The sequence below is a fragment of the Symphodus melops genome (assembly GCF_947650265.1).
Source record: "Symphodus melops genome assembly, chromosome: 22".
Lineage (NCBI taxonomy): Eukaryota > Metazoa > Chordata > Actinopteri > Labriformes > Labridae > Symphodus > Symphodus melops.
The window spans coordinates 8,604,256-8,620,965 of record NC_136712.1 but is presented as its reverse complement, the minus strand read 5'-3'; the positions used below and the strand labels follow the sequence as shown (position 1 = coordinate 8,620,965).

At 38.2% G+C, this 16,710-nt stretch overlaps 1 protein-coding gene across 2 annotated transcripts; it reads left to right on the top strand.

The window, feature by feature from the left end:
• The first annotated feature begins 1,642 nt into the window (after positions 1–1,642).
• Positions 1,643–16,384, top strand: il17rel (interleukin 17 receptor E-like). Of its 2 annotated transcripts, XM_079335004.1 has the most exons (18): positions 1,643–1,809; positions 2,923–2,950; positions 4,124–4,267; positions 5,035–5,132; positions 6,932–7,046; positions 7,365–7,409; positions 7,764–7,903; positions 8,457–8,528; positions 8,646–8,700; positions 8,801–8,964; positions 9,532–9,576; positions 11,441–11,498; positions 11,696–11,841; positions 12,439–12,498; positions 12,588–12,645; positions 14,091–14,222; positions 15,515–15,571; positions 15,662–16,384. In XM_079335004.1, exons 1-18 carry the CDS (start codon positions 1,663–1,665, stop codon positions 15,760–15,762), a joined length of 1,665 nt encoding a protein of 554 aa, XP_079191130.1. In that variant the 5' UTR covers positions 1,643–1,662; the 3' UTR covers positions 15,763–16,384. The 2 variants fall into 2 exon arrangements, with proteins under 2 accessions (XP_079191130.1, XP_079191131.1); XM_079335005.1 differs by lacking the exons at positions 15,515–15,571; positions 15,662–16,384 and adding an exon at positions 14,991–15,387.
• Positions 16,385–16,710: the final 326 nt, after the last annotated feature.

Sequence of the window (16,710 nt, the reverse complement as noted above, 5' to 3'; positions counted from 1 at the left end):
TCAGATTGTTTAAAGCATATATGTTACAGATAAAGTTATTTTGCATTTAAACACATACTAGGGTTATGGCCTTTAAGAATCAGTTTTGTTTTCACTCTATTGAGCGTCCATCATGTTCCAACCCATGATGTTCAACTTAATTGGACCACACCATTTAGGAGAAGTGCTACTCCTGACAGTAATACACAAGTGAATCTTTTCCTCTAGACTTAAAGCATATGCTTCTCTCTACCCAGGTTGACTCAAGTTCATTTAACTAGTGAATGTCAAGACGATCAGATAACATGAGATTATCTTGGAAGTGGTGTCTTCCCCGTCTTTTTCCCAGAATGAGGGTTAGAAGGGAGTTGCCTAAAGATATTCTTTTTAACAGTTTTGTTGACGTTGAAACCTTGCTGTAAAAGAACACTTTGCTCCAGGCAATACAAGGTGTTCTCTAAAGAATTGTTGCTGTCAAAAGTGGAAAAAGACTACTTTGTCAGAACTGCTGTGAGAATGAATCATTCCTGAGCGCTGTGTCACTCTGTTAAAATGGAAAATTCAAGAATTTTAACATGATGATTGGTATTGGAAATTCCTTTTATTTGTCAATTATCAGTATCTGAATATGTTACAAAAATGTCATTTCAGTCTGGCCCGATAAATTAGTACTTTAAAGCAGTTATACACATATATTAAAAGTAAAATGACTGGGTGACACGGAAGGTGTCTTGTAATGATGAACCATCAGAAAATATCACAGATGCAGCAATTCTGCTCAGCTCTATCAATAGTTTCTTTGAGGATATTTTTTTTGTTTTTTGGACTAACAGTGAAAACATACAGTCGGCATGTAGGCCTGTATGACTCCTCTGTTTTTTTAACCTTGAGATAGCCGTATACCATCTACTTTCAACCTGACAGAAGTTGTCCATGTAAGGACATGCTGTTGCAGAAGAGGAAGTTTTCTGCGTGGCATCATTGGGGAGTTAAATGTCAAGCTCAGCCAAGCCAATCATGACTAACTGATGCCTCTGGTTAAATATTATTAGTTTGTTAAGATATCAGCCAAAAGCTGGATAACTTGTATTTTACATATAGTGGAACTTCCTTGCTCTGGGGCTGTTGGGAACACAATATAAAGAACATTACAAGTTTGAGCTCACTTGTATCCCCCCTTTAACCCTGACAAATTTAACTTGATTTATTTATAGGAATAATGTATTAACAGTAAATGTAAAAGGTGAACTGTTGGGAAATAGTGAAGAGAAGTACTGTGTAGTATGAGATGTTGTGAAATGTTGCCGTCACCCAGGAAATTTTGATTTGGTCTCACACTGCTTATATGATGCTTCCTATATGTGTGTACAGCCTGTTGCATACAAATAGAACTTTTTAAAGTGTCAAAAGTGGTGTGTAAAAAATAAATATATAAACATTTATAAATATATAAAATACATAAAACAATTTAACAAAGTATTGCTTTAGAGGAACAAGCCCTCATGCTTCAGATTCTCATACAACCAGTTACACCTATATTCATAATCTGTAAGCCCCGCCTCTACAAGATATTTAAATCCACTCTTTGCAGCTGCTTGTGTTCCACTGTGTGCTTGGCTCTTCCCCAGCACACATCACACTGAATGACATAACATTTAGGAAAATATAACGCAAAAGAAGAAAATGAATACTCGACCACTAAAAGAAGCCCAGTGCTGGATAACTAAAATCATCACATGGCTGGCCTTGATGATTTCTTACTGTTGTTTGGATCTAAGTGGAGCTGCAGGACTTGAGAGGATAGACAGATGTGGTACCAGATGTTCACAGGTAAAAACTGCACCCTCAAGAGACTAAATAAGAAATACTAAACATTGCAACATCCTTATAGTCCTGTCCTTTCTATAAACATTTGCTATTTCCTGCTATAGAAGCTGCTAACATCACAATACACCATTGGCTATTTTTGTTTTTACTAGCAGCATGACTGTCACTTATTGGATTGTTTTAAACAAAAGAATAAATGACATCCATGTCTATCATATTCCTTTGCCAGTACTACTACTACTACTGCTTCCGGCTGCAGATGCTAATACTACTAATCCCTACCCAGTTTAAGGCGACAGGGCTTTGGAGGTAAACCCTGAGCTAGAGTAAGGATTTCCTAGAAGGCTGTCCAAAGCATGAGTTGCTCGGTTTAGTGAGTTGTAAGGCTAAGGCCAATTTCTTCCTTGTCCTGTATGCCAGTATCTGTTTACAGCACTCCAGGAATACAGAAATGTTTCCCATAGAAGTGTTGAAACTGTTATGTGAGCAGTGTTGACTTTCAAAGCATCCTAATTAATTACCTGAGGTATTAAGAAGGATATCATATACTGTTGCGAAATGTTTTTTCTGTTGATAAAATCATGGATGGCTGGGAACAAAGTAGCCTGAAGACAGATAAGTTATATCCGCCAGTTTTTTCACACTTAGGAAAACCCTAAAACTTTTCATGATGAGTGACATGTTCTAGACTACACTGTTAGTCCTCACTGAATGCAGCAACTGCATTTAACACTGTTCACATATATATTTCCTGACTGATTTATCAACAAGGATGTACATGCTAACAAAGTATTGCATATGTTCCTGATCTGTATCTGAATACATTAGCATATTCCTGGAAGTGTCCAATTAAAGCAGAACAACATGACTAATTTGAGGCTACATTTAATTCTTGTACTTACCTTGTTCCTGGACAACAACAAACCAAGACATTACTAATAGGCTGGATTGTCCTGCTGGAGCAATGAGGATGTAAAAAGCTCACTGCTGTCTGGGAAATCCCTTCAACCTTTGTTCTCTTAAGAATGACTTTATTAATGGAGCTGCTCCAAAAGAATCACAGAAAAGAGTTACACCCTGATATGTGAGTGCATCTTTTTTCATCTCTCTTTGCAGGGCCTCCGCTGCAAGACCAAGCCAGATTGTAAGTACAGATGTGTGGTTGCTGCTGTACATCATGTCTGCACTGATACCTCCTATTGTGTGTCGCTTCAAAGGGAAATGTTTGCATACCAGTATTTGACAGTTTTGTTGCCAAAGACAACACTCAAACTTTCACTGTAGGCTTTGACAAAGAAAACCACAATAGAAGCATCACAAACAAAAATGTCTTTCATTGAAACACATAAATAGTCTCCATCCATTATGAGAAACCTTTGCGAACATTACTTCCTGACATGCAATGAAAATAAAGTTGACCCACCAGTGCTACAAAAAGCATCTTTGACAGGTTGGGGGGAAGTTGTATTTGGCAAAGGGATGCTACTATATAATTTGATCCTTCCTGATTTAGATTTCATAGGCTGTAGTACACCACATTGAAAAACAGTGCTTTAAAATACATGTAGTATTATTGCTGTCAATTTATTATCCAGTTTATACTTGCACAGATGTGTTATGGTTAGACACAACTTTGTCCGTTAAAGGAGTCCTAACCTTTAAACAAGGCGAGGAACTGGAAACAAGATTAGCTAACATTAGCAGCAGCTAGTCTCAATCAAAAAATATTAAATAAATCTTGATTTTTACAATGAAATACTGGCTTTTATGTTCAAATGCAGATTTAATTATCTTCACATGGAATAAAAATGGAAAATATAGCTTTAAGATGTGTTTTTGTAAAATACTGTTTGCTGACATTTTGCCAGCTTAGAGCTACCAGGTAGCCTACACTTTATGTGCTAACACCAACAACCTATGGTATAGCTATGAAAGTTAATGTTTAAGGGAAGAAAAAAGTTCTGTCTTTTTTGGGGACATTGACTGGTTTACATGCTGATACTAAAATAACTGAGCAAAATGGATATGAATCCAAAAGTGGTTTATTCTGCCAAATAAATAAAATAGGGGGGAAAAGCCTTGATTATAAAGTCGGCCTACGTCTTTTTGAATCTGAGTAGTACATCTTTTGTTTGATAAGACAACCTCTTTCCATTGGAAAAACAGTCAAAGTATGATGTTATGGAATGTAATATAAAAAAACCCATTCTTGATATGACTCAAAAAACATAGTCCCTTCTTCTCTTAAGCTGTTCATATGTGTTACCTGAAAGAGGATATGTTCCATGTGTTTTGATTCTGGACCTGTCCTGTTTAGACATCTTTCATCCTCCATGTCAGAACCCTCCTGATGGTCACAACAACTCGTTCCACAACATCAGCCTCTCCACAGTCATGAAATGTGAAGGGAGGCAGAAGTGCTCGCTACACCTTAGAGTGAAAACTGCTTTACAACTTTCTGGTAAGTTTATTTGAAAGATTTTAGATTTGAAAAATATTTACAGTCATTTTTATAAAAAATAAAAAATAAAAAAAAGGCTGCTTACGTTTTTCCGTTTAATTGACCAAATCTAGAGTTCCTATTTGCCCTCTAGAACATTGGTTATGTCAGCCTATTGTCTGTTTTTATGTCCACTGTTGTGTGACCCAAAAACTGTACAGGAATTAATTTTATGTCGTCTCACCATGAATGCTGGTTTGTCTAGTTGTAAATTCTTTATAACTGATTGTGACATCCACAGTGTATGTATCCCAGCTCAATGAGGACGTTTTAGTTGTAACTGCTGAATTTGGTTAGACTAATGTGTTCATGACTCAATAGGATTATCACCAACGACATATTTAGGAAGGAAGTGTCATTTATGAAACCAGACACTTTCCATGATTCAGCTTCTGCATAATAATGCATCACTCTGCGTTTTAATGTTCCCAGTCAGCTCATAGAACTTGACATGACCTGTCAAGGTTAAGGTCAGAGCACATGTGCACGAAGACATCAGATTTACTGTCGAAGCTAGAGAGGGGAATTCCATTTTATCCTCATTGAGCTATCTGTCCACTCGCTTATTTTTTTTCCTGTTTGATATCCAATAGAATGCTTACTCATGCTCTGTAATTGTTGTTTATATGATGGTAAAACGTTATTGGTGTGTTTGATAACTGCTGTGTACCTTGTGCTTTTCAGACTTTCGTCTGTCCTCTGATTTGAGTAATGTTTATCTCCCATAGAGTCCATGCTGGGATTGTCCATCTGCGTTTTCACAGAAGGGATAATAAGCAACTGCCAAATCCTCAAGTTCAAAAGGCATCGAATGTCTGGAACTCAGGTACTGTTTGTAGACATGATTAGGCAGTTAGGCATGATTAGTAATTGTGTATCTACTAATCTAATATCTGACATTCTGTTTCCATCTTTTTATGTTATTGGTATACTTTAAGGCTGTCAGCATTAATTAATCACTTTACAATTAACGTCAGGAATTAATGCATCTTCTTTTTTTATTGTATTAGTCATATGCTAAGCTACCTACGCCTTTAAAGTTTATGTTGTCACAGTGATGTATGATACCAACCACTCCCGCTATGGCTTAGAATGTGTCATCATTTCCCTTAAAAAACTGCTGACAAGATAGTTTTCAACAAACATCTTATGATGCACTCAGACACATCATCAATGATGTATCTTGGGTCGATTAGTGTTTCCACTTTTGATACCTCAGACACCCTCAGCCACGGGCCCCCGTAAGAGATAATCAGACCTCGGTCTGTGTCTGATCAGCGTTCCTCCAAGACTCACTTCTCAACCACAGACATCCTTAAGGCCCTCTCTGCTGTCTCTGGCACTTCTGGATTCCTGTGATCCCCAGGAGATGCTATATGCTCTGCAGAGGGACCTGCCAGCAGACATTATACAGTCAACTTCAGTGTGCGCCATGCCCTCCATGCTTGTCTGCAGGAGCCTTTGACCTGATGAGCATATTTCCCCTTCTTCCTCTCAGTGGCCTCCGCCATTCAGTCTTCCCAGGGAACTGGAACTGTTTTGATGTTTTTGCTGGCCGGCCAACAGCTGCTAGTCTCAGGTTGTGTTATGGGCTTCTCTGAAGGCTTATTGAAGGGGATTGCAAAGGACCGGGCGATGGCTAGGCTGATGGTCTGAGCTATCTTCTTTAGAACCTGATTGTGACACCAACAATAGTGGCCCTCTTCCAAGGGATTCAGGAAGCAGCTGAGATCTTGCTTTAGAGTCCCAGCCCCAGAAGTGGCAAGCAGGGGACTCGAATATGCACTAGCAGAAGAGGTTGGATGGAGTGGGGAGCATGTCATACACTGACTGCACAAGGAACCTAAGATGCTGGGGTTCAACCCATCACAGGTCTGATCATGATTCTGCAGTCAAGTTCCTGTTCCTAACAGGTCAAGGCTGCCTGCAGACGCCTCCCCACTCCTCTAGGTGGCACACTCCTCCTCCACACCTGCCCTTACCTCCTGCAAGACAAAGTGACATCTATCTCTAGCACTGTCACTGGCTTAATTTTGCTCGTTGTTGGGTTGCTACCTAACCTAGCCCGTCCAGAAGATACCCAGCTCATAAGCATCCTGTGTGGGAGCCGGGACTTGACCTTTTAACACAACCTTGCCATTCCACTTCCTACCTGTCTTCACCTCAATCCCAGCACCAGAAACCTTGAAGTCCCCGTACTGCAGCTCTTTTCTTGCATGACTGACCATCATCAATCCCCTTGCTGAGTGTGAGCTAGTTCTTCTACCCATACAAAGCACCTGCAAAGTGCTGACTGATCTTCTACTCAAAGCCCCCTGTTGACACTGGGATGTTGTATATAAATTGCAGATTTATGAGATACTCTGACTTTTCTTTGAGCCCTAAAAGTTCATTTTAACACATTAAGTTACTTTGTCAGGATATTTTTTTCCCTGCGGTGCTTTGTTATCTTTACAAATACCAAAAACTGTTGTTTCTTGAATTGAACTCTCATAATCATTTGCTACATTTGTTTGTGCCCTATAACACTGCCTTAAAAAAGATATTAATCCAAAGCTATCCAACTTTCACCACTATTAAACAGACATGTAACAGTTTTTTTCTTTTTTTTGATTTGCCCTCAAGGTGGAAATTGAGAATGATTGCAATGACATTTTGCCGAGCCAACGTGTGAAAGTAACAGTGAAAACTCTGGAGAACTACTGTGGCATTAGCTGGACAGGCAACTACATAGCTCCAGGTAAGAGCATGTGCTCCTTGTTTTAAAATGATGCAAACACACGCTCATGACAGGAACCATGACAAGCAGGTGATAAAGGAAGTTGTAATATGTAACATAGTCAATCATTAAAGTCAATAATTAGGGGTGTACGCTCCAAGTACTTCCGTGTGAGTCAAATCATTAAAATAATAAAACTTTGATCTTTACTGTAGTTAAGATGAAAGAGAAAAAACATCTCTCGAAGATACTCACACAGGGATTATGTAACAGTTATCCTTTTTCACATAGCTTTTACTATTTACTCTTAATTACTTTGTAATTTATATTTATTTGCAGGGTGTAAGAATGAAGATTTGAAAAGACATGTCCCAGAATGCATCAGTAAGTACTGTGTTTCATGTGTTTTCATCACCAAACTAGGTACTGCATGCATATGTTTAGCACACACTGTTATAGATTCTTAATAGTTGAACCTTTTTGTTTGTTAATTAAATGAACAGTTACAATTTACCTCTACAAGTGTTTTGAGCACATCTCTGAGGCAAAAACAGTCCAAATGATATAATTGAGACAGTAACCAAAGTGGAAATCGGCAAAAGCCAGCGAATGAACCACATCTGTTGCAGAATTTATTTTTAGTTATCCAGATTTTTTTTCCGCAAACCTTCAGTGGGTCCCAATGCTCAGAAGGATCTTTGAGAATTTCCCATGAACATCATCCTCTGTCTATTTCAGCTGGGAGGCTTTCATACATCATAAAGCCGCAAAGAAAGGAGCTGAGTGTTAACGTGTCAGACATGCTGGAAGACCACAACTACCATCTTCGTCTGTGCCTTAAGGATTTCACCTGTGTTGGCACGGGGGCTTATAGACAGGTTAGTCCCATTTATTCTGCATGACGGACATTTCTGGAAGGCCTGGTGAAGGCCCTATATGGTTTTGCATTTTGTTGGAACAGATGAGTGCAAGAAGACAGGAACACAAAGCAAATGCCACAAAACAAGTATTCTCCATTTCATTAAAGCACAGTCTGCGTACTGTAATGTCGCTCAGTGAGAGTCTGTCGTCTCTCAACTGTAAGGTCAGAGGTTCAATCCCCGTCCCCAGGTCCTGCAGCCACATGTTGATGTCTGCTTGGGCAAGACACTTAACCCCAAATTGCTTCTCTGCTGCTGAATGTGTTAAGTTAATACAGATGGACACTTTACATAGCAGCCTCTGTCTTTAGGGTTTGAATGGGTAGGTGTGACCATTGTGTAACAATAAGTGCTTAGTCACAAAAGCGTGAAACAAGCACAAAGCCTGCTATCCATTGACCAATAGGATTGCTCAATTTAGGACAATTGAAATCACAAAAAAATCCTTATACAGACATTCAAGTATGCGCATGATGATCACATGCATCATAAAGTTTTGTTTGACTTCCAGATAAAGAAGGAGGAACCTGTGAAGAGTATTACCTTCCCATACTCGCGGCCTTTGCCCTGTCTCTGCATAGAGGTAAAGCACTGTCAATAAAGCTATTGTGATTTTTAAGGTCCGTTTATGTTTGTGTTATCAGTATCACGTTCATGAAAGGGATTGCACTTCTGTAACTCATGAATTGATTTGTCACAGGGATGGTCAGCAGTGACTGATGCCCCTAGAGTTCAAGTCTGCCCCTTCAAAGACCGTGAGTCACTTTGAGTCATTAAAAAAAATGCTGATTGACTTTAGTACTTCCAGAATGAGATCTCGTCATTAAAAAGTTTTTTGACCGCTCCTTGCTGCAGGTGTCGAGGAGCTGTTTTTTGGAATAAACTTTGACCCACTGGAGGAGACGCTATCATGGGAGCCCGCCTGTCCAGTCACTGCTTCGGTTGCTTTGTGTCAGAAAAAAGAGGATGGTGTCTGCGTGGATCTGCCTCACGCCTCACAGAATGTGAACAGAGCAAAGGTAAATGTCTCAAATGTTGAAATCGCAAATGTGTTTCTGTCGCTCATTTAAGTCACTAATCACTTTAAATTCTTGAAAATTTGTCGAGAACGTACAAGATAGCACACATTCTTATCTCGACAGTCCAGAAATGTGATACAGATAATAGCCTGTGAAGAAAGTATCATGTCGAGATTAATAACACATGTGTTCAGGCTTATCTAAACTATTGCTTCTCATAAAAAACTGCCTACAGAGCAGAATAGTTGCAGAATAGAAAAGAAGACCGAGCTGACGCACTTGGCAATCCTTACACTGAAATCTGATTGGATTTAATCAGAGACAGTTGCTGGATTAACCTGTGATGATGTCACTTAAGAAGGGAATTCCCTGTAACAAGTGACGCAGAGATAGTCTCCCATCTTTAAGCTACACCGGCTGACCCAGAAAGAAAAAAAGAATCCAGTCTGAAGCAAACTATAAGAGACGAAGGGATATGTCATCAAACATCACTTATATTAGTTGCACACCAATCTGTGTATGGATAACATTATTTTTCTAATACCTATATCATCTTTTGTTTTCCAGATTACATTTACTAAAGTGGATCCACATCCTCAACTGTGCATGAAGGTAATGGTCAACCCCTTTGGTTTTTAGAAAAACAATAACTCTGGCACAAGTCACAAGATATTGTTGGTACATTTTCATGGAAATCACTTGCTGATTTAACATTATTGTTCAAATATAACCAAACTATCACATAGTGTGTTGTTGTCGCCTGGTATTAGCTTTCAAAGGAAAGGTACTCTTGGAGGTGTTCATGTTGCTTCTCAACTTTTTACTAACTCATAACTGAAATGCGGTTAACTTTGGTGTGATGTCATTCCCTACTCTGATATCCGAGTTCTGAGTAAAAAGAGACACACCGTAACTCCTCATTTTTTGACTAAGCAAGAACAGGTATGGCGAAATGTCACCACTGAACCTGTGGAAATTCAGCTCCGAGCCTAACATGGTACCACTCTGTGTCAGTTGAAAAAGCTCAGCTGTGATTTTAAGGAATATATCCACATGTTGGGAAATTCACTTTCAACCAAAAGTGCATTACAGGAGATTTACAAGACTTGTTTGTATGGAAATTAATCTACAGTTATCAGTTTGCTAGCTTAAGAGCTCCCAGACCACTCAAAAAAGGGGGGAAAACAGGTTTGGTTCTGTCTAAAGGATCAAAGTCTGTGCTTCACCCCCTCGAAATAAGTGTATAAAACCACTTTTTAGTTGACCAGTTAGAGAGATAGAGTGAGATAGCAAGTTAAGCTAGTTACTTAACTGGTTGCTGGAGTATTGTTGCTGAAAGCAGCTCTGCATTTGCCATATTTTTTTTTTTAATTCAAGGGAAACGTAAATGTTTAGTTTGCTTCCCAGGGATAAGTCATAAACACACGTTTATTTGGAATGAAATGTAATTATATGACAATTAAAGAGTTATTAGGATAGTTAAAAAATGTAGCTATTATTTGGATACAAACAACGACCTGCCTCTGTTTTCCTCAAGGCCAGTTTGTTTCTATAAAAGGATATTTAGCCAGTATGCTTGTTCTAAGGTAACGCTGACAATGAAAGGGAAGCTGTTTTTTACTTCTCATTTTCCTTCTAATTTGTGAGAGTTCTCTGGTAACATTTCCACAAAGGAGAAGTAAGTTATATAGTTAGTTATTTAGAAGTTACATTTAAATATGCTCTGTTCTACACTGTACATCATTATCTGAACTGGTTCACAGCAGGGGTTAAGATCCTTGCTGGAATAAATATCCGTTGGCATGAAGGTACAAAATGTCAAATACCTGTTGAATTAAATCATAAAATGATCATCAGACATTAAGGAAGCACGCTATGTTGAAATGTTGGTTTCTCTGACAATGCAGCAGCCAGTATGTCTAATTTTCAATTCCAGTCCTGAGGCGTCTTTTTTTTTCTTTTTCTGAACCAGAGAAGATAAGGCAGGGACGCCCCTCTGTTTGCCAGTTATCATGGCAATCCAACAGGTGTTGCAGCAACTGAAGCAAACTGGTTCAGATACAACTTATTCTACCTGACCTAAAAAGTATTTATCAAATAAGCTCCATGACCTGAAACATGGTAAAACTGAGATAAATATTGGAGATGCTTTTAAAAACTGGAAAGATGTTAGAGCACAAAAGGATTTCAAGACAATGCAGAGTTGGCTAAACACTGAAGCTTCCGTGTCAAGGCAACCTACTTGCCCATCGACTTTAGGGTGGAGGGGTGCAGACAGCTTGCTCCAATATTTTGAATTCTGACTTCAGTACCAATGTTAAACAGACTTACATATTGCTCCTTTTAAAGTGTCAAAAAAAAAAAAATAGCTGACACGTCATATTTTAGCCACTCTTTCTTGGAGCTGAAGAATATATGGTAATTGTTTTTTTGTAACACTTGCATAAAGAGAAAAAAAATGTCTTATTTCTCTCAGTTCACTACAGTCTCTCAGTCCTGGACAAGGTGCCCATTTGTGGATTCAAGATTTCAAGGTAACACTTTTTTATAAAATAAGCATGCACATGATAATCTAATTACAGCACAGTTATGGTAGTCTGACAATTAATTGACATGATGATAGTTATTAAAGAGCCATATTCATATCATATTATATAGACAATAACCATCATTATCCTCTGTGGGACATTAGTATCCGTCATTTCACTGGTAGCCTTGCAATCATTTCCAGCATGGGAGTTCACCGTGACGAAGCTTCGGGGACAGGAAGACGTGATGATGTCGTCACAGATCACTGCCAACTTTTCCATTGGGCTGTGTGTAAAATCCGAAGGTTCTACTGAGTGCAACGTCACCAGAACACACACTGTGCATGTGGTAAGTATCACACCCTGCAAAATAAGGTGTAATGGAGGCAATGCAGATCCCATGTATGTTTATGGTGGTTCTTGACAGTGCTGTATAACACGGTCTTTCAAAATAGACATTAAGTCTTCAATAAATCCTGTGCATACATATGAGTAATACTCTTTTCATTCAGCTGCATTTGTGTTTGTCAAAACAGGCTTGTCATTTCAGCTTCTGTGTACCAGATTATCTTTCTATATTTCCAGGTTGTTACCAGTAAGCAACAACTTTGTTCCAATGAGTTGTATTGTAGCCTCAAACCATGCTTTGTCACACCAATTCTTTTGAAGATAATTATAACTCTTGAAGTAATGCCATGACTCAAAGTCCATTAAAATGTTTTGGTGTACAGTTGCAGGAAGTAGCTCAGTTAGGTGTTTGTTTCCGCTTTGACGGAAAGCTATTATCCTTTATCAATCAATCATCTCTCTACTGAATTGCTTCTGAGTAATGGCATGGCTGAAAGCACATTAAAGAGACAATACATCCAAAAGAGAAACCACGTCACTTCCAAAACACCAACATGGTTATTTGTAAGACGTTTTGTTTCTTTTGTGTCTTACACAGGAAAAGCGAAAGGCGGTTGGCTTGAACCTGACAGGAGAATTGCACAACACTTGTCTACAGGTATGTTTGTCATGTTTGTCATCAACTGCAGTATCTTTCAGATTGAGGCAGATCATGACTTTAAATACACTTTTTTGGTATTTTGATAGGTCAAGAGGTTGGAAACAACGTTTGCTGCCACAGTCACTCACTGTTTTGAGGACTACAGTAAGTATTTTTATTCTCCTATTTAGTCCCATCCTGTGAGGCCTAATCCAAGCTTATCCCGTTTTACTCCCCTTAGTCTACACAACCTGAGGCGCCTCACTGATTTTCTCAATGGAAAAAAAGTTCCCCTTACTTTCTTTTTAAAATGTTTATAGAATTAACAAACTACATGTTTACTGTCATCTCATTTTAAAAAGAGTAATGTTTGAGTGTCTTTTGAAGTTTGCACTAAGTGGTTTCTTGGCATCAAAAGTAAAAGGATTTTTCTGCTTCAGCATCCTTCACTGCATTTAAACTTGATGTGTAACGATGGATGACGCATTTGGATGAAGTCTTTCTTGGGATTCTTTATAAACATACAGGCTCCTAAGAAAGATGATATCTTTGATGCGATGAGAACTGAGCACTTGGTGTATCATCACGCTCATTGCAAAGCAATGTTTCTAAAAACCTTCAGACACACTTTTATGAGAGTACCACTTCAACACGTGATGCATTTGGAAGTTTGAAACAGACCGAAAGAACCAGTATAAAGTACAAGCACCTCAAAACCTTATAATTAGCATGAGAAGTCAGATTGTCAGTATTTACAAAAGTTTTTTCCCTTTCTTTCGACTCTTCGCTCCATGCACAGCTTATTGTCTTCCATGTCTAACAATATTTGTGTGATATATACATAGCTTTTTTTTTTTACTACTCAGGCTACAGATTTTCAGGTTTGTTTTTTTTCAAAGTATGATTCTGCACACAAAAAAAGGAAATTATTTATAGGAGCTGATGTGTCACAGACAAGTAGGACTTTCAATAAGGATTTTCAATTGTGATGAATCGCTATATTTTTATGGTTAATTGTGATTAATTACATTTTAATTGCATGCTTAAAATTCCTTGATGTAGAATTTGAAAACACTGTAAATTTATGACTTTAACTTAGCTATGGAAAAAGGAACTTGGAAACTAAATAAAAAAAAAAAAACTAGATACAAATCTATTTTGACTGTTGAACTTTTTAAAGTGAAATTAGATGTTTTAAAGGCGCAGAAGAGTTACTTCTTTCCATCACTGTGACTACAGGAAGACGTTACAAAGGCAAAAGACAAAATAACTTGTGAACATAAAATGAAGCAATTTGGGACTCCATTGAATCGCAATTAGTGCCTTTACGCTGACAGCAGTCAGAGATATTTCCGTGACGGCACAGGAAGCTTCACTCACATGAACTGTGTGTATGTCATGTTTCACTTTCACATTCGTTTTGATTTTTGTCACTTTTTCGCTTGTTGGCCGGCAAAACCTTTCATCTCAGCCAGGCATAAAAACAGTATCTAGATATCTTGACATTATTGCTCAAATTAAAAATGTGCATAAAAACCGGAAAATGGTACCTATCCTGCATACTGTCATCAAAGGTTGGTCACACTCCATGTTTTTGTTTTGTGACTCAGGTATCACGTTGGTCCCCAAACCTGTCATCTCCCCTCAAGCGTCTGGGGACTTGACCTGGGTTATTGTGCCTTTGGGCGTGTGTCTCTCTGGTATCATAATTGTCACTCTGATTCTCCACATACTTTTAACTGGTAGGTAGAAACTCCCTGTCATGCACTGACTTGCAGCGTTGTTTCCATTGTTGACACACAGTTGAATAAACACCTGTATTGTAAATTGAATGGGCTCAGTTCCAGTTTCCATCCATTACAGCCCGGTTCACACACTCTTTGTTAAGGCTAAGGAGTCATAAATTGTGTTGATGCTTCTCTGTATGTTTGATTTTCTGTCTCCTTTGCCTCTGATTGAACGTTATGAAAGACCACATCTGCATTAAGATGTTAGAAAAATATTTGATTGCTGTGTGTGCTTGCATGATCACACGTTTGGACCCTGACAGATCTTTCATTTTATTAAATGTGAAGTTGCTTTTTATTTGGACTACTTCCTGAATTATTGGCTACAATGTCAGGAAGGAGAAGGGGGAAATGAGCAACCCGTTTACGTTAAGGAACTTAACATGCAGCACTGCATTTGCATCATGTGAGGTGACTTGACAAAAATATTCACACTATGTTCTTCGTCACGAAGAACATAGTGTGAATATTTTTGTCTGAGTCACTCGAGATTTGAATCAACGATGATGGCTGTTTGACCGGGAAGTCAACCGTTCCAATAACCCCCACATCATTAAATCACATTGTTAGTGTAATACTGAGCCTTTAATGAAGCAATCATTTCACATGTTCAATCAATATGTCAAAACAACAACACACTTGCGAGGTGATTATGTAAACCTTGCAGAGCTAACAGTACGAGACCTCTTTTTTTTGACAGTCTTTAAAGGCATTTTTACTCAGTCTTCTTGCGGTATCAGACTAGGCGGACCCCGGATTATAAATCAAGACCAGTCAAGACCACAACTAAAAGGTATTTTTTTCATGTCATTACTGTATTTAGAAGGAAAACCCCTTTCTAAAGGTGAATACAAATTGAATTTATTCACAGTTTGATTTTTATTCCCTGTTTACGGTCTAAGTGAGTGACACGCGACCTGCCCACAAGATGATGATTTTTCATGATATTTATGGTCTTGACTCAGTCGAGATCCCTAAATATTTAGGTCTTGTCTCTGTTTTAGGAGCACTGTGGTCTTGTCTTAGTCTGGTTTAGTGTGGTCTTGACTAGTTATTTCTTCGGTGCATAAATTCCTTTTTTTGCATAGGCGTATATACACTTTTCTTTTTTTACAAACTTCCTCTATGTGCGTTATAAAAATTGCAAGTAGTGTTAATGAATTGTGTGATGCAAAATTCTTTGGAAATATATATATATATATATATATATTTTATCCTGATCTAATTCCTGTGTATTTTGTTTTTAGTGTATCAGAAGAGGAAACAGAAAAGAAATGCAGGTGGTGTCCCTGAAAAGCAAACAGGTGAGATTATCACTATCTTTGTCTTTGGTGACGGCATGCATTTGTATAGACATAAAGCCTTAATATAGTGTTAATCGTTTCTTTTTTCAGATCCTAATAAGGAGTGTGTGATGCCTGCATTACAAAGACATGGTCCTATACCTGATTCACCTCCGAGCAGGAACACAGAGAAGGCCAGTTTAATCGCTTAGAGACCGAAGAAACTAACATTTAACTTACATAACTAACTATTTAACTAACATAGCATTATATGTCATTGGCAGAGAGCAGTGAAGATGTTACATACAACAAAAAAAGTTCTCTGTTGAATGCAGTGTTTTAATATTAGTACAAATAATTTCAATGTTTTTTTATTTTATTGTGTTGTGTTGCATTTTTGTGTTGTACTGTCTGCATGTGTGGAACTCCTCAGGACATACAGCCTCATGCATGAGGCATTTCCTTTTTTTCTGTTTTCCTGCAATAGAGAGAACATTTTGGCTGTTTCCTTCAGATTTCAACATATTTATCTCGTTGGGCAATAACAAGACTGGTTTTCCGATGCTAACGCGTGCATTTCTTGAGCTCGGAACCCCTTTTGAACCCTGAAATTAACTTATTATCACAGGAAAACAACCAAAATCTATGTTATCGCAGGAAAACAGAGTGAATGAAAAGGAATGGGATGCATGTCTTCTCAGGGCTTCCGTACGCCTTGGTCAAAGTTAATGTGCGTTTTCTTATTTGTTCAAGTTACAGCATTCATTGTATGCAGCTAAACTTTTCATTCCACAAACGATTGAATGATGTTTTCAATAAAATCTTCAAAACATGCAGCTGTTTGGTTTTCAACATTCTGTTTTTCAAAATGAACCCAAATCAGGAAATCAAGCAATCACTTCCATGTAAAAAAAAAAATAAGGAGGTAATAATATTTAATTTGATACAAAATACAAACAACCTTCTGTAATTAGGACTCAAAAGCAAAACAACAGAGGTGGGAGACCTTACTTAGGGACCGAGGGGCCTTTATTGCTCAGGCTCAGTTGCCTCTAAGTTTCTGATGAGAATAGCAGTCTGGAGGTTGTGTAAAATTTGAGCAGGCCTGTTAAGTAAGTGCAAGTAAAGCTATTTAGAGTTTAGAAATGATTAACCTGTAA

Excerpts from the sequence above, each read along its gene's own strand:
- il17rel (XM_079335004.1), top strand. The coding sequence starts at position 1,663 with ATGAATACTCGACCACTAAAAGAAGCCCAGTGCTGGATAACTAAAATC. Across the intron at positions 7,410-7,763 it reads ACATGTCCCAGAATGCATCA|CTGGGAGGCTTTCATACATC; the intron begins GTAAGTACTGTG and ends TGTCTATTTCAG. Across the intron at positions 11,842-12,438 it reads GAACACACACTGTGCATGTG|GAAAAGCGAAAGGCGGTTGG; the intron begins GTAAGTATCACA and ends TGTCTTACACAG.